This window comes from Arvicola amphibius, chromosome X, assembly GCF_903992535.2.
Source record: "Arvicola amphibius chromosome X, mArvAmp1.2, whole genome shotgun sequence".
NCBI classification, from domain to species: Eukaryota; Metazoa; Chordata; class Mammalia; order Rodentia; family Cricetidae; genus Arvicola; species Arvicola amphibius.
This window is the reverse complement of record NC_052065.1, coordinates 95,202,814-95,225,693: the sequence shown is the minus strand read 5'-3', so window position 1 is coordinate 95,225,693 and position 22,880 is coordinate 95,202,814. Positions and strand designations below refer to the sequence as shown.

The window sequence follows — 22,880 nt, the reverse complement described above, 5'->3', positions numbered from 1 at the left end:
TGTGTGTGTTGGAAGGGGTGGATCTGTCTCTGTCTCTCCCACACCACACACATACACGCACACACAATTACTTTTTCAATTCTATCGTAATCAGCCCTTGCTTGCCTCTAGGGGACTTATCTACTCTTCTAGGAATCTCTTGGCTCAACTTCCCGACACTGAGTAACTGCTTGGTTTGGGGAGTCATCTTCCACTATCACCAGTTCTGGTACCACCCAGGCAGCAAGGCACCTGGGGCACAGCCTCTCATACACCGGATGTTTCCTCAGTTGCCAAATCTTTCCTCCATTGGATCTTTTATGATGACCATTCCCTCAAGCTGCCAATCACCTCCTTTCTTTAGCCCTATTTTTTCAGGCCTTAGTGAAAGAACCCCAAATGGCTTCATGCATGTGAGACGTGTTACACCACTGAGCTACCCCCAGCATCATTTGCTCCTTTAAATATTTTGCAGGTGCCATTGTTGTTCTCATTATTTTATTTTGCTAAGGATGAAGCCCAGGGCCTGACATAGGCTCGGCAAGTGAGCTACTCCCATAAGCCTAAAAATTTTTCCTAATTATTGTTGAAAATCTGAGCTCACAGCAAATACACACAACATAGGATGGTAGCAAATAAGAGTTTATAGTGGGTCCCTTCCCCCAACCACTCAGGAATAAGCACTCTTTGGTATAGGTTCTTCCAGACTTTTTAAGAGTGTGCTCATTAGGAAATACACCTATAAAGGGTTTTTCTCTCATGCGATAGTATCGTTCTGCTACTATTCCTTTTCATTTTAATAATGTACAATGAACAGCTTTCAAAGTGGTTACAGAAACCTCCTTTGAAAGCCACACAATATTCACTGACCTGATTTACCATTCGCCTACTGATGGATGCATTCCCAATGCTCTCTGTTTACCAACTGCCATAAAGAGCCACACACACAAAGGTCTTCACACATTAACATTTATAGGGTAAATATTTAGAGGTGGGTGGAGTGGTTGGCAACAGAGGACAAGCCTTTTCTTGAGTCCTTCTGGGCCTCCGTCTCAGCACTGCTTGGCAGAGGATCAGCCCCTTTGCTGAAACGCTTGCCACTCCTGGATATCAATCACCCCACTTCCCTGGGTGTCTTTCCGCCTCCAATATGGTTGCTGCTTTGTTGAACCATCTTTCTGTCCCTAAAAGGAAACATTCCCTAGAATATTCTTCCACTTTCATTTGAGCTTCAAGGATGTACCTTGTCTTTTCTTCCTTTATATTCTTGAGGCAAATGCCACCTTAACTGACATTTCTAGTCCTAACCACACCTCAGTTGCCTAGGGAATATTCCAGCCTCAAAGGTCTGAATGTCTCAAACATCTGAAATTTAAACAAACCCCAAAATGTACTCATGACCTTTTTCTCTGAGCCCATCTCTTCATTTGAAAAGCAAAGGGAAGGAACAAAACTCAATTAACTCAAAAACAAATTTCAATAGAAACAGGAAGGAGCCAGGGATACAAGACAACTGACAGACAGTGCTTGGAAGGTGCCAAGCCGCCAGCATCACACAAACTCAGCTCACACAGGGCTATGATCCCCAAAGGCCTGGAAACCCACCACTCAGAGACAGAAGCGGGAAGATCAAAAGTTCAAGGCCACCCTTAGGTACTTACAGTTTGAGGCCTGTCTGGAGATAAAGAGAGGGAGGGAAGGAGAGGGGGTTACCTAGGGTGCACCAGAATTTAGAACATAGAAAAACTAACTTAAAAGAACCAGACCTCACATTTAAGGGACATAAACCCTGAGGAAGGGACAAAGCATAAACAGTTACATAACACAGGGCAGAATAACATGCTAAAATAGACGAGAATCATTAAATCGGGCTTGGAAGCCTGGAGACAGCTTCATGGTGACTGTCTGGGCCAGGTCTTGAATGATGACTAGCAGTTATTTCAATAGGAAGAAACGAGTACATCTCATTGAAGGTGCAGCATGAACAAAGTATAAACCCAGGGAAGCATGGAAGGACACAGCATGCATGATTCAATCTGAAAGCACAAATAAAAAACAAAATTGACAGGGCTGGAAGCAAAATCGCAGTCGATCCTCAGTTTGAATGTATGGAGCTCAGGCCTTGATTCCCTAGGGGACCTGCACATTCAATAACCCTGTCTGTGTGCCACCTCTGACTGATTTGATAAGTGGCTGACTAGAAAATTACTCTAAAAACATTTTGAACCTGAACAGATACTCCCTGGGAAACATGCCTATGGCTGATTAGCATCGTCAGCCAAGAACACCAGAAAGTATATGCACCTCTTTGTCTGCCATCCCCACAGAAAGACAACTGAGAGCGGTTGATGGTTGTTTCAAGATCTTATCTCTCTGCCAGGAGCAGTAGACAGAGCAGGAAAGATACTTGAAGCAGGGACTATCCATCAGTAGACTGCTGCAAGAAGACACTGGATAGAGATGATGGTGGTGATGAAGATAAAAATAATGAATAATTAGATGAGCTAGGACCGAGGAATAAGAAGAAAAGGAAGAGAGGGATTAAAGACAAAACGAAAAGGACTGAAGAAAAAAGAGGTGTCAGTGGCTATATAAACGCTGGAGCCGTCAGGCAATGCTAACCCTGCTTCTGCCTTCCCAGTGTCCTCAGGGGGCCATTAAAGTCACACATCTCAAATCAAATGGCTGGAAGAGTTGGAAAGAAAAGCATGTACTGTTAGGATAGTCTTCCCAGAATGTGCCTTAGTTCCTGCCGTCACAGTTCATCTAGTGACCCAGATTAAATAATCATTACATTTGTCACCCTCTTACGTTTGTTTGTTTGGTTACAAAGGGTGATTCCTCTTGCTTGGCATTTTATTTACAAGACAGTGCACAAAGGGCAGAGGTCATCCATCCCTTCTCAACAGCCCTGGCTCATACCTCTGAACATTTGTTATGCATGACCATTCCAAACACTTCCCTAGCAGTCCTGTATTTAACCCTTCTAAGAACCTCATAAGATGACTCAAGGGCTAAAAACACTGACTGTTCTCTCCCTGGGGACCAGGGTTTGACCTCCCAGCACCAACATGACAGACAGCTAATAACTGACTATAACTCTAGCCCCAAGGGTCCCGATGTCCCATGTAAGGGAAAAACAACTAGACACATAAAAAATAAATTTAAAAATTCTGTTGGTCAGCAGTCGCAAACACCTTCAATACCAGGACTTGGGAGGCAGAGCCAGGCAGGTCTCTGAGTTCAAGACCAACCTGGTGTACAGAGTGAGTTTCAGGACAGCCAGGACTATACGGAGAAACCCTGCCTCAAAAAAAAAAAAAAGAAAAGAAAAGAGAACCTCATGAAAGAGATACTGTTATTATTATTACTCCACAGTTAAGGAAACAGACCCAAACACTTCTGTATATTCACCTGGCAACAAACAGGAAAAAAGGATAGCTTTGGAAACCTAAAGAAAAAAGAAACGAAAATAAACCAGGCCCAGAAATGTCAACAAACTTATCCAAGCTAGAAAGCAGCCATGCTGGGATTCAAAGCCAGCTAGTCTGGCTCTGGGGCCTGTATATTTAACTAACTACCATATGTCTTATTCTATAAGAAGACTGAAGCACAGACAGGCTACTTGACAATCTCAAGCAACTCGGTGTTGTCAAGCAGTAAGTAACAAAGCTAAAACCAGGACCCAGGTCTACCCTGTACTAAACCCAGTACTCTTTCTATTACTGTTCTTGTCCAGTAGGTGAGCAGTTCCTCTCAGCCTTTTTCTTCTTTGAACACTATTGCTTACGCTTGACAAAGCTGCTAACCTCCGATCTGAATCTCAGATGCCAGTCTCTTTCATGGAGCAGGCAATGGCCTCTTTCTAGCCACAGCTGCATATGCAATGAGTGTAAGCAAACAGCATCTGGAGTCAGGCCACGCTGGCTCTACACACAGGCTCACGTACTCACACAGCTCCCTGCGCCACCTGCCCGTGACAGGGAAGCAGCAAGATCAGGCTCTCCTATGGAGAAGCAAAGGCAAGGGGGAAAAGGCCAACAGCAAAGGAAATCACTGTACCAAGTAGACACACAGGCAGACTGTAGCCAAAGGATCCTCATTTTGAGAACTGGTAGGGACAGCAATGTTCAAACTTCACAAGATTTCTGGGGCTAGGGATGTAGCTTAGGGTACGTAAGTGCCAGTGTGTACAAAAGTCTTGAGTTTAATCCCACGTGCCACAGGAAAAAGTTTCTAGTTCTACTGTATGCTGCAACAGAAGTGGAAGGAGGCCACGCATGGGATCACAATATGAAACTAAGTTGGGAATCTAGAGACAATCCAGTACGGCTCCCAATTAGCTGTGTAACTCTGCCACAGGTAGACGGGCAAATCTATGACACTGGACATCTGCTCAGAGTCCTTAGGTTCCGTTGTCCCAAAATAAGAGATTGGACAGAGATAGGTGGATGACAACAGAATGACATTTGAGGTAAGAGAGAAGGGAGCAGAGCTGGGAGAGAGTTCAAGGGCATCCTTCTGAACAGACTGGCAACTGGTGTAGCTACACATTTGCACAGCTCAAGCCTTTTTATGTTTTTGCACGTGCTATTAACATGCCGATCTTGATGAAGAGGTTCTCAATCCTTCTCACAGCTAGTGGAGTTCTTCATACACTCATTTTGACCCCACTCTCTGAGCTACTCTACTGCCACAACTTTGGAGAGTCATTTCAACTGAGTCTGTTTGCTCATTTAGAAAATGAGGGAAGATGCCAGGTGTGGTGGCACACGCCTTTAATCCCAGCACTTGGGAGGCAGAGGCAGGTGGATCTCTGTGACTTCGAGGTCAGTCTGGTCTACAAAGTGAGTTCTAGGACAGCCAGGGAAGTTACAGAGAAACTCTGAGGGAGGGAGGGAGGAAGGGAGGGAAAGAAAAGAAAGGAAGAAAATAGAAAATGAGAGAGGATAGACACCTCTGAGCTAATCTCTGAGGGTTTTGTTTGTTTTGTTTTTAGCTGTTCTCCCCATCACTCAGCTGATTCAACAATCGAAGAACGTGTTGCTACAATATCCTGGGTCTGCAAGTCAACAGCGAGATGAACTAGAAGTGAAAAACGTAGATAACTCCAAAGTGACCTTTGCAGAAGGCTGCAAACAAAGTTAACACATGGGCAGCAGACTTAGCCCCAAACCTGAAGCATATCTAGTGAGTGTTCAAAAATGTCACAAATCGGTTTGGGGCATGGTGGTGCACACCTCTAATCCTGAACCTCGGAAATGGAGACAGAAACCTCCTGAGTTCTCCGACAACCTAAACTACATAAAAAAAAACAAACGCCTTGTCTTAAAACACAGTCACAAGTGTTATTATTACTGTTAATTTTTCCAGGAGTGTGTAAGATGACGAAAAATTGCTATGAGCTCCTCCTCTGAAATCTCACACTTCTTTGCCCCTCAGACCCTGTTCCTGGTTTATAGTCGTTCAAAGGTCTGCAGGAGAGTCAAAAGGCAAAAGTTTCTGCACGGCAACCATACCAGTTACACTGTTGTATACACTTATAATCCCAGAACTGGAAGCTAGCTATGCTTAAAGTACATGAAAAGAAAATGAGAAACCTGTTGACAAGGGAAGACACGAAGAATGTGGAAGAAATAGTCAGAGGGCCATCAGACATGGGGGGGGGTCATAGAGGATGGACCCTCCCACTCATACCCAGCCTTGGATCCCGCCCTCATTTCTCCAGCAACACACCAATTTTAAGAAAGGGAACCATCACAGTTACTCCTCCTGAGGATCCACAAAGCCATACAAAAGGCAGGCAGAAGCAGCAGAGCTTTGGTGAGGCTGGCCATTCAAGGACCGGTAATCTCCTCCCGACATCTCTCCTTCAAGTACAGGATTTTGAGTTAAGAGAATGAGCTCTGTCTCTGGCTTGGGGTAGACACAATGTTCTAGACTGCCCAAAAGGTCACAACATCACAAAACATGCTACTGCCACCCTCCCTGCCCTTAATCTTTAACCCACTTGTGCTTGCCACTGTGCTAGGCCACGTCAGGAAAGCTGAGCACATGGCCAAGGAGATGGGAGGACTAATTAACCTCTTTCAATAAGACAGTGTACTTACACGTGCCAGAAGCTTTTTCCACGAGGCACTTGCTGCTAAGCCTGCCCTGCTTTTCTGATTTCTAATTCAAAAAGCATAATGTTTTGCTTCCCTCCTTTTTATTCCTTCTTTGGATAGCAGTTAAAATCCTACGTATATACAATAGAAACTTAAATAAATCCTACACCAGACAGTGGTGGTTCACCCCTTTAATCCCAAATTCAGGAAGCAAAGGCAGATGGATCTCTGAGTTCGAGGCCAGCCTGGTCTACAGAGCAAGTTCCAGGACATCCAAAGCTACACAGTGACACCCTGTCTCGAAAAGCAAAATGCAAACATGTGCTTGTCCTGACAGTAAGTGTTTTTATTCTTTCTCTGATGCTCCCCCTCCCTACCCATGTAGCTACTTGCAAACTTACATCCAGCTCAAAAACATGGCTTTCCTTCCTCTTACCCATATTCCTCCTCCAGGCAGCTGCCAGGATCTACAACTTGGCTGGCCTGTTTTTTTTCTCTAAAATGCTAATAAAATGTCCTTTATATTTCTTTCTGAGTTAGTTTTGAAGTTCTATTATCAATGAAACTAGCAGGATTCAGGACTCAATCCCAGGTTACAGCAAAGGAACTGTGGAAAAGGAGGATTTTTAAAAAGTAATAATAATAACTGGTGTGGACCACAATGTACTTTGCAAATTGTTTTTTCAGGACAGACTGAAAGCAGGGAGTAAGAAATTTGGGAAGCTGATTCAAGCCTGCTTTCCACATGCGTCCATCTGAGCAGGACAGCGCTAGCTTGTGAACTGAAACACGGCCAAATAAGAATGGGCTGGTCAGGAGACCCGGGAACACAGCGGCCTTCACATTCTTTGCTAAACCAACTCAACCTTGGCCAATACTAGGTCACCCCTAACTTTGGCCCAAGACAATCCTTCCCTCCTAAGAGACCTTTCCAGGGAGGACAGCCACGGGACTGGAGGTCAATCTCTTTTCTTCACTTACTAGCCAAAAAAAAAAAAAAAAAAATCCCACAAGCAAATGAGGACACTTGACCTTGGCTGGTCCTGGTGCTAGCTCACACGTGATTGTTCTTAGGAGAAGCTGGCTGGGGCAGTCACAGAGTGGAGACTCACAGGTAAAATGTGTCATTTTCCTCTGGGTGCCCATATTGCTCATGGCTGGGAAGGAGAAATACCCCGGGGGATGGGTAGGGAGAAGCAGCAGCTGGCTGCCTAGGGGGCCCAGTGTGAAAATGTTCAAGACAATGAGGCACTTGTGCACAGGGGCCTCAGCAACATTCCAGCAAGGTAGAGAATAAAGTGTCAGGGGCAGGCCGTGCACACACCAGTGCCTGAAGCTTCAATAAAGAAATCCCCTAACAAATATAAACGGTTTAAGGAGAAAGTAGTGAGATGAACAGAATCCTTTATTGCAAACTTCCTAGGTCTCAGAATGGTGGGTGAGTCTGGAAAAGCTAATTTCTAACATCTGCCCTTCCCTTGGGTTGTTGCTTGCTATAGACGTGCCCTTTAAACAGCTCTCCCAGGGAACCAGGACCATTGCAGGAGAACACCTTAGCCTGCCTCCCAGTCTTCAACTAAAGAACTGCCTATTTACCCACCAATGCTTGTGAATGCACCCAGGATCTTCCAAGGTGGGGGTGAGGCACCCCCCCAACCCATGGCTGTAAAGTCACATGACAAAGGGATAAGGCCTGGAAACCCGCATTTGAATTGGTTCTCCCTCAAGTGACTGGGGGCTCAGACTCCAGAGCATAGTCTCTTTTAAAACAGCAGTAGTTCTTGAGAGAGAGGTTTACCAAACACTAGGATGGCAGATGGCATTGTGATTTGTTGGCGGTACTGCTGTTTTGTCTTGTTCGATTTGCTGATAACTAAGTAAAGGCCTCAGGAGTCTGATCCCCTACCAGCACCCTTTCCACCGCACTGTGCTGGCCTTTCACCTAAGACACTGGCCTGCATATTTATAACCTGTTCTTCTGGGCCTAGGTACCTACGTTGCCAGTGGTAGACTATTTGTCCAGCATGCACAGGGCCTGGGTTCTTCTATCCCCAAGCTTGGCAACAAAATAAAAAGTGAAAAATTAAACCTGCCCTTCTCTAAGGCCTGTGAGTGGTTCATTCTCCACGAACAATTCCCTCAATCAAAAGACATTACGAAAAATGTAAAAATGAAACCCATTCACCTCTCTCTATCCACTCCACCCCACTGAAAACCACTCCCTTCTCATGCTTTACTCATCTACTCACTGGTTTCCTAGGCTGCTGATCTCAAGACACTTTGTACCATGGAGTCAGCCCACTGATACTAAGCAGGAATAAGCCAATGGAGCCACCTCCTGCCCCCTATTCCTCCAAAGGGCTGGTTAACCTCAAGTAACCTTCATAATGCCCACGACCATTACCAGCCAGGCACTAGCTTCATGAAAACCAGTATTTCTGCCCACTGCATGCCTCACACAGAGGTTCCAGGGGAGCTTTCATTAACAAAAATCCTAAATCCAGTATCAATCTCTACCATCAGGCACCCACGCTGAAAACAGCAACAGTCATATTGCTATCCTGAAGCCACTTCTCATTTCAGATGCCATCATGGCAGTTGGGGTGACAGTAGCAAGAGTGACTGTTGTCACCCTCACCATCACTATCACAGCAGAGATACTAAAATGCACGCTTGTGGCACACCATGTACTATCGTAAGCAACTTACTAAGAGTCTCTGAGTCTTTGCACAACCCTGGTATATTTACGTGTGATCAATCTCATTTCACAAATACAGAAACGCGGGCTCAGCTACCCAGGGTTACATAGCTGAAAGAATTTGAACTCAAGACTACAACACCTTAGCCCACATTCCCACCAGATGCCACCCCTGCCTTGAAATACACAGTACCATGACTGCCAGGACAAGCTAATGTCTGTTGCTTGCTCACAGTGAGCCACGAACGTCTGCTCAGTTCTTGACTGAAATGATTGAGCAACCCTGTCTGGTGAGTGCTATTGAGTTTTCTTATTTACAGATGAGTGAAACCGAGAAGAGTAGTTATACAGCTGCTAAGGTCACATGGTAATGGAACTCAAAGCCAAACCTAGGAAACAGAAGAATTCAAAAGCTCTCTCTTCACTAGGCCCCGACTTCATAGGCCAAGGAGATACTTCTATCGCCCTACTCAGCTAGGAGCCTGCAGGGTCCCAATCCCGACATGTTGAGTCTCAGCAGGTTAATGTCAGTGAGGAAACCTCTCTAGTCCTTCCGGTGTCCATGCCAGCAATTTGGGTCTGGTGACTCTAGGAAAAGAAGATCCATCTCCTTCTAGAAGTGTCTCTTAGCTCCCATTTCCTTCAACCCGATTTCTGAAGATAACGCCTCAGCACGGTCCTCAGCTACTGCTGTGCCCAGAACATCTAATAAATGTTTACTCAGAGCTCCCAGGGCCACAGTTAAGGACCTTAATGTGCAATCTGGCTCAGTGCCTTATTTAATCAGCACCTGAATGAAATGTCTCTTTGCTAGCAACAGCCAGAGCACAGTCAGCTCGAGTTTTTCTGCAAACACAGCTGGTGAACTGGCAGAGGCCATTCCACTCACAGGCAAAAGAGACCCCAAGGTGACACAGCTCTGCTGATGCGTGCTGGGGATAGGAAGGCGCAAGCGCTGAGGTGGGACTACAATAGGCTCGGGCTTCCTTTCTCCTCCAGATGATCTCCTTCTACACACCTGAGCACCTGCCACAGTATTTGCACTGGTCCCGCCCAGCGTGCTACTCTGCTAGCACCCGCACACCCCTGCATGCTATCAAGGCAGCACAATACTCCACCTGGGTGGAAAGGAACTGACAGCTTCCATACTGTCTGGAAAAGAGGACGGGAGAAAAAAAGCACAAACTTTTCCAAAGCTACAGAGAAACCCTGCCTTGAAAAACAAAACAAAAGCAACCAAACAAAAAACGTAATCCCTGGGCAGGAAATAAGGGAAAAGCCAGCTGCTTTAAAAAAAAAAAAAAGAAAGAAAGAAACTAGACCAGGAAAAGGTAACTAGGAAATTTTGTCATTTTTCTTTGAAAACAAGGTTTATTGATTTTATTTCAGGGTTTTTCTTGGGGGGGGGGGGGGGTGAGACAGGGTCTCTTATATAGTACTGGTTATACTAAAACTTACTATGTAGACCAGACTGGCCTCAAACTCAGAGATCCACCTTCCTCTGCCTCCTGAGTATTGGGATAAAAGGTTTGTGCCACAACTCCTGGTGAGATTTACTGAGTTTTAAACTCACATAGTCATTACGAAAAGGTTTTTTTCTTTTAAACAAATTCACACAAAGAAATCCTAGAAAATGACAGCAGTGAGTAGCAAGAGGAATAATTATATTCATTCCGCGTGTGCGTAGCAGCTCTGTTTACACTAACATTAGAAAACATGAAAAATCCAAAGCCCAGAGTCTCAAATCTCTGAGTAGAATGTCTTAAATAAATGCATGAAGTCAAAGGGTTTTCCAGTCCCACCCCTTTTAAAGAACTATGCATAATAGGCTGTCTGCCTTCTTTATGCTCACAGTACTTTTAATCCAGTGAAGCTCGACTTTAGACTTTGTCTAGAGACAAAGAAACTCAACTTCCAGTCCAATACAAAGGAAAAATTCTAAAATAAACAATGCAACAGCTTGCTTCATTATAAAAATTAATTTGTCCTTTCTTTTTTTGAGACACTGCCACACTACATTACCCAGGCTAGCCCAGAACTCACTATGTAGACCAGGTTGACCCCTGATTTATCACATTGATCTGCTTGCCTCTGCCTCCCCAGTGCTGAGATTAAAGATGTGTGCCACCATACCTGGCCTGGTTCTTTCATTTTTAAAAATGAAACAATAATGAAATATGAAGACAGTTCAGCAGGTAAAGACATTTGGTGCCAAACCTAACAACCTAAGTTCCATCTCCAGGACCCACACGGAAAGAGGAAGGAGCCAACTCCAAAGACTGTCTTCTGATTTCCACATATTTCACATATGCACATGGCATGCACATGGTGCGTACACAAACACACACACACACACACACAAACACTCTAAAAATAAAATATCCAAAAATTCATTGTTACAAAAAATGTTGAAGGATAATATGTTAAAACTGGAAAAACATAGTTTCTTAACTCCTTCTTTCCCAGATAGCCAATGGAGTCTGCCCACATGCCTTTCCCACTTCAGTGTGAACCTTTAAAATGGAGGTACATTCCTCCCAGTTCCCCTGGGCATGTCCCATTCTCTAATGAAATGGAGATTTTTATTACATTTATTTACTCAGTGTGATAGGAAGACCACTCGCAGGGAGAGGTTCTCTTCTTCCATTAAGTGAGTCCCAGAGATTGAATCCAAGGCAACAGGTTTAGAGCAAGTGCCTTTACCTGCTGAGCCATCTTGCCAGTCGTGGAACAGGCATTGTAGAAGGCTTTGTGCTATACCGTGAAATACTCTGGAAGAAGGTCAACTTGAATGGAGTTGTCAGGTAGAAAGACAGAGAAATGGGAAGAAAGAATATGAAAAAAGAAAGATAGGAAGGCAGCAACAAGTCTTTAAAAAAGGAGGAGAAAGGGAAGGGGGAGGAAGGGAAAGAGATAGGGAGGGAAGAAGGGAGGAGGGAAGACATGTTGATTCTGTTTCTGTTGTGAAGCTAGCTCATTCAGAAGGACAACCATCTCATGAACAAATCAATAATCGCCTCCAGGTTGCAGATGGGTGCATACTATATCCACTGATCTCTGATAACTTACCTCAGTGCTCTGGGCATCTCTCCTTGATGGCATGGGTCTTCCTTGGAACAGGCAGAGAAAACGACTCTCTGTATTGAATATCCCCTATATTCAGGATAAAAGTCTGGGACTTTTACCAATGGCCCAGAAATGACAAAGCATTCTTAAAGATTCACTTGCCTTGATGAGGAAGAAGCAGGAAATGCGACCCTGATAAGACGCAAGGTTACAGATGAGACAGCGGTTCTGAAGGAGGCAGCAGCACTAGGGTCTAGAATTTTTTGCTTTTGTTTTAGCAAGGGCCAGGATCAAATTTAGGACCTTGAACATCAACACCCTCATTGTTTATTTTTCTTTCTTTTCTTAAAATCAGGATCTCTCTCAATGTAGCCCTGGCTGGCCTATAATTCATTATATAGACCAGGATAGCCTAAAACTCAGAGATCATCAGCCTACCTATGCCTCCTCAATGCTAAGATTAAAGGCCTATGCTCCCATGACTGGAACATTGTGTCTTATGTCTAGAATTCTCTTCTTTCTCACTTTGTTGGTCCTTATTCTAGATAAGCAGAGACCAAGACTAACAAGGGTCCTTGCTCTCATGAAGCTAACGTGCCTCCTACATGAGCCAGCTTAATCAAATGTCACTTCTTCAAGAGGGAAAAAAAATCTTCCTTAAATGCATTATGGAAAACATCTTCGCCAGGCAGTGGTGGTGCACGCCTTTATTCCCAGCCCAGCACTCAAGGAGGCAGAGGCAGGCAGATTTCTTTGAGTTCAAGGCTGGCCTGGTCCACAAAGTAAGTTCCAAGATAGTCAGAGCTACACAGAGAAACCCTGTCTCAAAAAAACCAAAAAGAAGGAAAAAAGAAAACACCTTACCCTTTTGCTTCATTCTCATATATGACTCTACATATAACATTATAAATTAGTTGATGCACTGTCTTGTCTTTTTCATCTAAACTATCAGCAATATTAGATCCAATACTGATTATTATCTCCAGAGCCTGGCTCAAATGTTTGACATATGACAGGCATTTATAAATGCCTATTAAGGAATACAGGAATAAACAAATTTGGGGCTGGAAGTATGGCCTAGGAATTGCTCTTCCAAAGGATCCAGGTTCAGTTCCCAGCACCCACAAGGTAGCTCCCAACCATCAGTTCCTGCAGACCTGGGGGATCCCATGCCCTCTTCTGACTTCCAGCAGACACCAGGAACACATGTTGTGCCCAGTCATACATGCAGCAGAGACATACATGCAAGTAAAACATCCATACACATAAAATAAAAACCTCAAAAAAGTTTAAGGACAAATAAATTCTTACAACCATCTAAAACAAGAGTGTCACATATGGAGTTAGCATGCAACAATCAGGGGTCAAAATGGCCTCCTGTCAGTTGAGAGACCCACTGGCTTAGAGGAGAGGAATAAAGAATTAGGAGGCAACAAAGGCTTGCTTCAAATATTCTAGTGATAACAACTCCCTTAAAAACTACCTCACAAAATTTCATGACCTTACCCTATTTCGTAAGTCATACTACATGCATTATAAACTACATGAACTACCTACATGGCCTATACACAGTGCTTTCAGAAGCCTAAATGTCTTGCCCATAAGCTACCCAGTTTCACATCAGTCAGGACGAGCACGTGAATCGTCTTCCCACTGACTATTTCTGCCACAGGATGTCTTCCAAAATGGGACCCAAGACTGGCCAACCTTAGAACCATGAGACAGTTTGATTTGGTTTGGGGGTACTTTTGTTTTTGTGAGAGACAGTTTACATTTGGAGTGCTGGGATTACAAGTATGAGCACTACATCCAATTACACAGTAATGTTCATGCTAGGCACATTCCTAGTTCACCAAGGAGTTTCTTTAAAATTCAGAATGCAAAGCTGAGAGTGGTGCACACCTTTAATCCCAGCACTTGGGAGGCAGAGGCAGGCAGATCTCTGTGAGTTTGTGGCCAGTCTGCTCTATGCCGTGAGTTTCTGGAGAGCCAGAGCTACACAGAGATACTTTGTGCCCTAATAAAGCTTGCCTAAAGATCAGAGGGTGGATCCAGCCACAAATTAACCCAGAGGCCAGTCAGTGGTGGCACACACCTTCAATCCCAGCACTTGGGAGGTGGAAACAGGAAGATGTGGAGGTCAAAGCCACACCCCGCTACTTGAGATTCAACCAGTCTTAAAAAAGAGCTCACACTTTGGCTCCCAGCACTTGGGATCTCCGCCTTAATTCCCAGCACTAGGGAGGTGGAGACAGGAAGTAATATGGCTGGGTGGAGAGAGGAGTGTAAGGGGGAGGAGACAGGAACTCAGGCCTTTGTTTGAGGATTCTGTAGAAGTTAGATGGCTCTCTAGTGGCTGGCTCCTTTACTTCTCTGATCTCTCAGGCTTCACCCCAGTATTTGACTCCAGGTTTTTTATTAATAAGATCAATTAGATTCACGCTACAGAGACCCTATCTCAAAACTCAACGAAAATATTCAGAAACCAGCCCCACCCCTTGTGGTAGGACCTTTAATCCTAGCACTAAGGAGGCAGAGACAGGCAGATCTCTGTGAGTTTGAGACAGCTAGGGTTACATAGAGAGACCCTATCTCCAAAAAAAAAAAAACCAAATCATAATGCTATCCTTATCCTGGACCTGTTTGGGTGTCTATAGAGGGAGCCAGGCATCTGTATGATAAGCAGCTAATCACTCCTCTCCATATTCATAGTTCTCTTCATACCGGGTCAGCCTAGCCAGATAGGGACCTTTGAGACAGATACACTCTCAATGTAGCAAAGCATATGCACACAGCAAAAAAAATGGGGCTTGGTTATAGCTCATTGGTATGACACTTACCTAGTACACACAAAGGATGGGATCCATTCTCCAGTACTTCGGAATAAATGACAATAATAAAAAGATATGAAAGACAAGGACAAGCTGAAAAACGTGGCTCTTGTTGAGAATATTTCAAGTAGACACAATAACAATGAGCTACAACTGAAAAGTATAGGAGAGAAAGAAAGAAAAGTGAGTCACTGGCCTAATACCATTCTTTTTATTTCTATAGTAAAGCAAGAAATTAAAGTTGTCATGCCCAGATGTCTGCCAAGGGATAAAGGAAAAAATCCAGCAGCATAATTTCCCCAATCAGGATGAAAGCCATACTTTGGATCCAGAGTGCCTCATGGTTTTAATAAGCCCTCTTTGTGGCAGAACTTCCACAAGACTTATGTGCTCTATCTAAAACTGAGCCTGCTTCTATCCTCTGGCTATTTCAAAAACAGATCAGAGTCAGGCGGTGATAGTGCACGCCTTTAGTCCCAGCATCTCTGTGAGTTCAAAGCTAACCTGATCTACAGAGCAAGTTCCAGGACAGCCAGGGCTACAGAGAAACTACCTTGAAAAAAAGCAAAAAACAAACAAAAGAACCAGATCAGAAGACTGACTTCATGAGCACAACAGACATATGAACCATGTCCATGAGACCTCAAGGCAAAACAGGTCACCAAGGGTGAGGGGGGCACAAAACATCAAGTCTGTCAGTCACTTAGTCACCATTATCCAGGCTCAAACCAATTAACATGCATGTACATCACTGTACTCAGGCCTGCGCGACATGGAGTTAAACTAGTACATGCCTTTTCTTATAAAAACCTGTCTCTGGGGCTGGAGAGATGGCTCAGAGGTTAAGAGCACTGGCTGCTCTTCCGGAGGTCCTGAGTTCAATTCCCAGAAACCACATGGTGGCTCACAACCATCTGTACTGAGATCGGGCGCCCTCCTCTGGCGTGCGGGCAGAATGTTGTATACTAATAAATAAATAATCTTAAAAAAAAAACCTGTCTCTGTTAACAGTGGAAACTGAAGCCAGGCGGTGGTGGTGCACACCTTTAATCCCAGCACTTGGGAGGCAGAGGCAGGTGGACCTCTGTGAGTTCGAGGCCAGCCTGGTCTACAAGAGCTAGTTCACTAGTTCCAGGACAGGCACCAAAGCTACAGAGAAACCCTGTCTCAAAAAACAAAACAAAACAAAAGAAGTGGAAACTGAACAAGCAGACAAAAGCAAGAGCCCTCGCCAAACAAACAACAAACAAAATGTGCTGTGAGGGGCTGGGAATTGAACCCAGAGAGTCACGCTTGCCCCTGACCTGTACCCGAACCCCTTGCCCAATATTCTGAGAAGTGTTGAGAAGAGTTGGCAAAGGAGGACATATCATTTTAACAGAATGAGCTGGAGTCAGGTCAGGCTCCTTAGAAAGATTTCAAAAGGAGCAGCCTCCGAGAAGACCATGCAGGGAGAATGGATGAAAAAACAAGCCCCACGAAAACTACGACATGGGGCTGGTGGCCACGCACTAAGGGAACAAAACCCACTGAGCCTGCAATCAGGCACTGAGCAGGAGTCAGACCATATTGTTATTCAAAGCAAACATGATGGTGGTGAGCTGTGTGCACAGGTGGCACGCATGAAAAGGCTGAGAGAGAAAACGCTTTCCTCCGGCTCGGTAGGAGCTGGACCTCTCCTAAGAGTTATGGTGTCCAGTTTTGCATGCTGTGCATTACAAGGGCATGGAGACGTGGGGCAAGGATCCAGAGAAAAGCAACAGGCATTATTAGAAGAATGGCTCTCACTAGCCATCGGGAAAAAAATAAAAAGAGGATGAGACTAATGTAAAGCCATATTGGTCATCTGCCGCTTTAAACAGCTTTGCCCAGCTTCACTGTTTTAAGTGACTACATAGTTATTTCACAAATTAAAAAGATTTGCTTTCCCTGTATTCATTTTCATGGTGACGATCTGGAGAGGAAAAGGTTAAATAATTTGCTCAGGTTCCCACAGAAAGCCATAGACATCCTAATATTTAACCCCAGTATTAGCTACAGATGCTTAATCCACTAATCCACAGCCACCTGTTTATAATGAATGTGGTCTCCTAAAGACGGCGACAATGAAAGATGGGGAAATTCTCTGCAATTTCTCTGGAGGGAAGAATAAAATAATGTCATGCCCCAACGCTTAAGTACATATAAACATTAATTCCTTGGTACCCTCCTGGTTTGATGACGCAGGATACAGTCCATCTGATAAGCTGCCAGCAAATGGCTGGATCCCTCATTGTACCCATTCCCCATGACATCAATCCCATTGTGGGAACAGTAATCAGTGCTCCAGACAACAGATGGGGGAGTGAGGAGGTGTGTCTCATCTGCAGTCAGGGGGAAAGAAAAAAGCCTCATTCTCAACTCTTTACCTGGTTTTCTCTAAAGCAAATCTATCATATGGTAAATGGAAAACACTCGTGAGTGTTCAGTAAGTCAAAGAAGGTATCACCAAAGGCTCAGTTTTTATTTTGTTTTTGTTTTTGAGGGGGGGATCTCATCTATCCAGAATGGCCTAATCTTTGCTTATAGCTGAAGATAACTTGAACTTTCTGACTCCTCCTGTCTCTGCATTCCCAGTATGGTAATTACAGGCATGTGCCACCATGCTTGGTTTAGTAAGCGTGGGGCTGGGAACCGAGGGTTCCAGGCAGGGCAGACAGCAACACTCGTTCCAAGTGGCCACCCCCCTTTCCAGCCCAGCCGCAAGCTCAAGAATCTGTGAATATATACCACTCCATAAGAAGGGGCCCCACTTTAATTCCCATCCCCACTCAGGAGGCAGAGAACAAGCAGAATGTCTGTAAGTTTGAGGCCAGTTTCATCTGCAAAGTGAGCTCCATGGTCACAAATGCTACCAACATTGGTGAGTTTTCATGAGGGAGGGAGGGAGTGAAGGGAAAGACAAAAGGAGGGAGGAAAAGACATAAAGAAAGAAGAAAGAAGGAAGAAAGCAAGAACGCAAGCCAACTAAAGAAAGACAGAACGAACGGAACGCAAGACGAAGAAAGAAAGACTAGCATCGAAAGAGGAACCTAGAGCCATAAAAAAGAAACCAAAGCAACAGATGAGAAAGTACAGAAAAAAGGGGGTGGGTGGATTAAACTTTAGCAACCCCAAGGCAGGAAAGCCCTATCTTGTAAAAACTGAACCTCATTAATATATTTTTAAAAGGCAAACATGTAACAACAAACACAATTCTAAAACAAGAGGCCTAGGCTACAGAGATGACTCAGAGAATAAAAGTGCTTGCCATGCAAGCTTGACATCCTGAGCTCAATTCCCAGGACCTAGAGTAGATGCATAGGATAACCAACATCTGGAAGTTGTCCTTTGACCTCTGTATATGCACGATGGTATACACACAACACACACACACACACACACACACACACACAATAAAGTAAATTTAAAAAACAAGAGAGGGTTCAGTATTACTGACCAAAATTTTAAAAAAAATAAAGTACTTGCTGGGAGCTACAGGTCAATTATCATGAATTATAATTTGCTAAATACCTGATTTGCTTCATGTGTTCAGGCATTGAGATTAAACAGCAAATGTTGCACCTGGCTAAGTTCAGTGCCTAATCAGATGTTAACAGACACATGCAGAACCCACAGGAATTTAGCAGTTAAACAAGGCATGGAAAAAAGGAGATCTTTTCATTAAGTTCTTAAGACAAACACAACATAACTGGATTCAAGAAAAAGAAAGTAAGTTAAAATATACTGAAAGAACCAAAGAAAGAAGGAAAGAAAAAGAACCAATGTGTTAAAGTTACTCAAAGATCCCTATTTGCAGACACTATCAGCCAGATGGCATTTGTTTTGTTTCAATTTGACAGTCTCATTATCTAGGCCATACTGGCCTTGAACTTGTCATCCCCCTTCCTAAACCTCCTGGTGCTGAGACTGCAGGCATTCGCCAGTACATCTAGCCTGTCTGGCATTTTAACTCTTCTGCCGAGAAACTGTCGATTTTTTTTTTCAGACTTAAACAGCTACAAGAATCTCTCCCGACTAATCCCAGATTCCCACTGTGGCAGCTGAGATTTAAAGCCACCTGCACCACTAAGTTGCTGGGAGATTTTTGGTAAATAGCCCAAATGGCTCAGTAATTTCATTCCCCTAATGCATACCTGCCAAAATTCGTGGGCAAAAGGGGGACTGAGTGGCCATGCTTGAAGAAAGTTCGTCATTGGTGCAGCTGGCAGAAAGACCTGTTATTTAGCACGGGGTGTAATAGTGCTGTGCTAAACCTGGGCATCCGCGTCTTCAGCTGGAACTGAGTTGTGGGGCCAGTATTCATGTAATCCTACAAGCCACTAGCAGACTACGATCCTCAAAACCTCAGAGAAATCACGAGACTAAAAAGAAACTCAACAGCAGGAATGTTAATCAGGGACAGAATTCAGCCACAAGTTATGCCCTTCCTTATGTTACTACAGTTGGCAGCCACCCCAAAAGCAGCACGGCTGTGACGAGGGTCTGTGTAACAAGGCGTTGCAAATGATATTTTGCAGACTGAAAAATGAGAGCTGGAGAAAGGAACCAATTTTCCCTCCAACTCTTCTACTTCCTGGCCTAAAGTAACATGGCCCTTGTTACACTCGACTGGGAAAGAACTTTATAGAAAGCCAAAACAAATGGAGTCGTGAAGTTAAGAGACACTAATCAACATAAAGCGTGTCCACCTTGAAACCCCCTTTCCTTTCAGCTAACAGCTCCCTTGGCCTTGTTGCTGCTTCTAATCTCCAAAGTCTGTTGCTCCATTATGCCTAATTCATCTAATTCACTTGCAAAAGCATTTCCTGGTTCATACTAGCTCCCCTTTGCAATAGACACAATCACAGAAAGCATTTTAACAATCTTTTTCTCCCAGGCCTAGGCTGATCTATCACAGCCTCGAACTAGATAATGCATGAGTGGTAAAGTGCTAGATAAATGTAAGTGATTAGTAGTCCTCCAGTATCGTTAGTGATGTGTGCACCCGAGTCAACACTGGTCGCTACCATCTGTTGGTCATTAGTATTTTTTTTTTTTTACCGACTCTCGTCAACTTTCAAAAACCATACGGTCCTATTTCTAAGGAAGAGCCACACAGAAGGCACTAGAAAGTTGGTTGCATCAAAGCCTAGGCCCTTAGTAGTTACAAAACAGTGATTGGGGACAGAGGACAAAGGCGGTTAAAAATCCCCAGGGACACTGCAAGAAAGTGTCAGCACGTGTCCTTTCTCTGACTCCACCCTATAGCTTTAAGGCATAGGCTAAGAAAAAACCTACACAGAAGGATCAGCCTGAAGTCCCCCCAAACATCTATCTGTCCCGACATCAAGTGCTTGAGACTCCAAAGGTTCCCTCAACACTTTTATTTTACTGGGAGCTGTATGGGAGCAAAAGTGAAGGGTGGACTGGCTGGCTACCTGACCTCCGCAGAGATCAATTTGCCTTTTTTGCACAAGGAGGTCAAAAGCCTTTCAAAGTAGCTCTCATGTCATCTTACCATCAGTTATGGGGCAAAGAAACCACAGACCAGACTGTCAAAGCTAGGAGTCAACTCTGTCTCATCTTACAGGTAGAGAAACTGAGGCCCAAAAGGGGACTTCCCCCAAAGCATACAACTAATTAATTCCAGAAGTAGGTCTCCGGAGTTGTAAAAGCCTCTAAAATCTCTCCTTTAAAAATCACAATTGCTGCCAGGTTGACGTCATCACACCAGTAGCAACCCAGTGGGATGAATTTAGCTTTTTGTTGACCTTCTAGATCTGTGGTGGGTGGCCAGAGGCCTCAAGACCCCTTTGGAGAGGCACCCTCTGACCCCTTAGTACCACCTGCCATCCTTTTTTAAAAAGGCACTCCCTGTCTTAAGAGGCACACGGACAGAGGCTGGGATGCCTTGTTTCCTCTCATTAACAAAAGGCCATTCATTTAAAAAGAAACAAGAAAGAGGAACTGGTCAAATTGCACAGAAGGTCTAGCTAGGACAACCCTGGACTTGCTGCGAATGACACCCCTTCCTAAGATGCCTCCTAAAAAAAAAAAAAAAAAAAAAAAAAAAAAAAAAAAAAGGAAGGAAAGAAAAAGAAAAACACTGCCCAGATCCATCTCTTTTCCATTCTTTTAGTGACCCAATCGCTACCATCCCCTTATGCCAGGGCTACTACTCTTCTTGCCATCTGCAAGATGCCAAGGGGCCAATGGTCATTTCTCCACATTTTACAGATCAAGAAACTGAGGCCAAGGATGTGAAACCAAATGGATTTCTAGGAAAAGTGAGCTAGTAAATATACGAGCCACAAGTATAGCAGCAAAGTCCTACAGGGACTGCCACTCCCAGTTTAGAACTGAAGGCTCCCCGACTAACTCCAAAGGAGAGCTGGCTTTCCCATCCCTGATGCCAATCCATCTTTTGCCTAGAAGCAAGTGACCTCTCTCCTTGAACCCCGCAGGGATCTCAAACTCCGCCACCTCCGAAGGGTTATCACCAGTCTCCTGAGAAACAACCTTCAACAAATGTAAAAGCATAAGGATGCTAAGCTGTGGGCTTCAAAACTACTTCCCAGTAAACACTCACCACAGTTTGCCACAGCCAGAATCGAAAAAGACCTAATTGCTTTCCCTGTCGTCCCTCCTCCCTCCTCCCTCCATGACTTTAGGCTTCAGGCTGAGTAAAGAAATTCTCATCTTTGGTTCTTACACAGACTATGTCCCTAGCTGCAATTTCCACTTTCAAGCCCATCTGTTTGCCTTAGCATACTAATGGGTAGAAGTCAGGAAAGCAAAAGAAATCAGCTCTCTGAGGACCCTCGGAGCACATGACCAGAGAGAGGACAGAGAATCGGTTTGAAAAATATAAATACCCTCTCATCTCTGATCGAGATTTCCCCAACCTTAAGTCCACAAATCAGTATGGGGCCGAGTTCAGAAAGGCTCTTAGCAGCTCAGGGCTGCTCAAGCTTCTCACACCCAAAAGTAGACCTCTCCCCTAAGAGCATAAACTCCCAAAGGAAAGATGGAGTCAAGAGAAATCCCTAAAACTTATTTCCCCAATGGAACACAGTGGAGACAAGGAAGCCTGTGTGACCACCTCCAGGAAAGCATGTGACCAGGCCCCCGGGGTGTGTGTGGGGGGAGCTCCAACAGAAGGCAAGAGGGCTGGGCCTCCACGGGGCCACAGACGTGATTCCGAAAGGGCACCTAGCTGGGGCTGGACTTCCTGCTGGTGAAAAGACCAGGCTCCCGCAGGGCTGGGAGGGGAGGGGCATGGGGCTCAGAGTGGCAAGTCATTTCTAGGGCTCTTCACCTCCACTGTAGGGCTGATCCATTGTGCAATGCTGAAGTTTAGCACCAAGGCAGCCGTTGGTTGGAAAATCATCTTAAGGGTCCCACTTCCCACGGGGACGAAGTTGCTCTACACTAGTTTCCCTGAGCACACAAATGACTCTTATCACTTAGCGCTGCCCAGGAAAGTCAACAGACCTCACATGCATCATGGTGACCAGGTGACAAGGGTTGAGCAGGTAGATGACGGTCTTGGTGGCGAACTTAAAGCCCACCTCCACCCCGAAGATCAGGCACAGGGCTAACTAAGAGCAGATTCTTGCTCACAGGCTCTCCTTGCCTTCATCTGGCCGCTGGTCACCTGCTGTGGCTGGCTGCCACGGCCACCCCTACCGTCCTCCGTCTGCCTCAGGATGTGCCGAAGGGCCACCAGGATCTCCAACAGGGCCAGGGTCAGGACCACCACACTTTCCAGCAGCCGCTGCTGCCAAGACAGGAAGGCAGCACAGTCGGGGCCCCCATTGCCTGCAAAACTGGGGTCGACACCCCCATAGAGCCAGTCCAGGAGACTTTGGTAGCTATACCGGGACATGATGCAAAGTGGCTCCACTTGACTACGGTACAGGAAGCAAGAGCGAGATGGAACACGAGACCGAAGGGTTGCCCGGGCGGTGTAACATGTAGGAGGGCACACCGCAACCCCCAACCCTCTGGACACCGGGACACCTAAAACAGGGGGAGGGAAAGCTACACGCGAGGCCCGGGGTAAAGTGCTGGCTCTAACTTGTCCCCACGGCTGTCTGGGGAGCCCCCCGCGCTTCTCCAGTGGCCACCAACGAGGAAGGGTTGAAAGGAGCCGTTGGCCAATCTAAAAGGAAGGAG

At 45.0% G+C, this 22,880-nt stretch overlaps 1 protein-coding gene across 1 annotated transcript in view; it reads right to left on the bottom strand.

The window, feature by feature from the left end:
• Positions 1-22,675, bottom strand: part of Tmem164 (transmembrane protein 164) — a 177,862-nt gene extending 155,187 nt beyond the window's left edge. Inside the window, 2 exon segments of the mRNA XM_038317458.1 lie at positions 22,202-22,356; positions 22,359-22,675. Of these exon segments, the coding sequence (XP_038173386.1) occupies positions 22,202-22,356; positions 22,359-22,590 (387 nt within the window). The 5' untranslated portion in view covers positions 22,591-22,675.
• Positions 22,676-22,880: the final 205 nt, after the last annotated feature.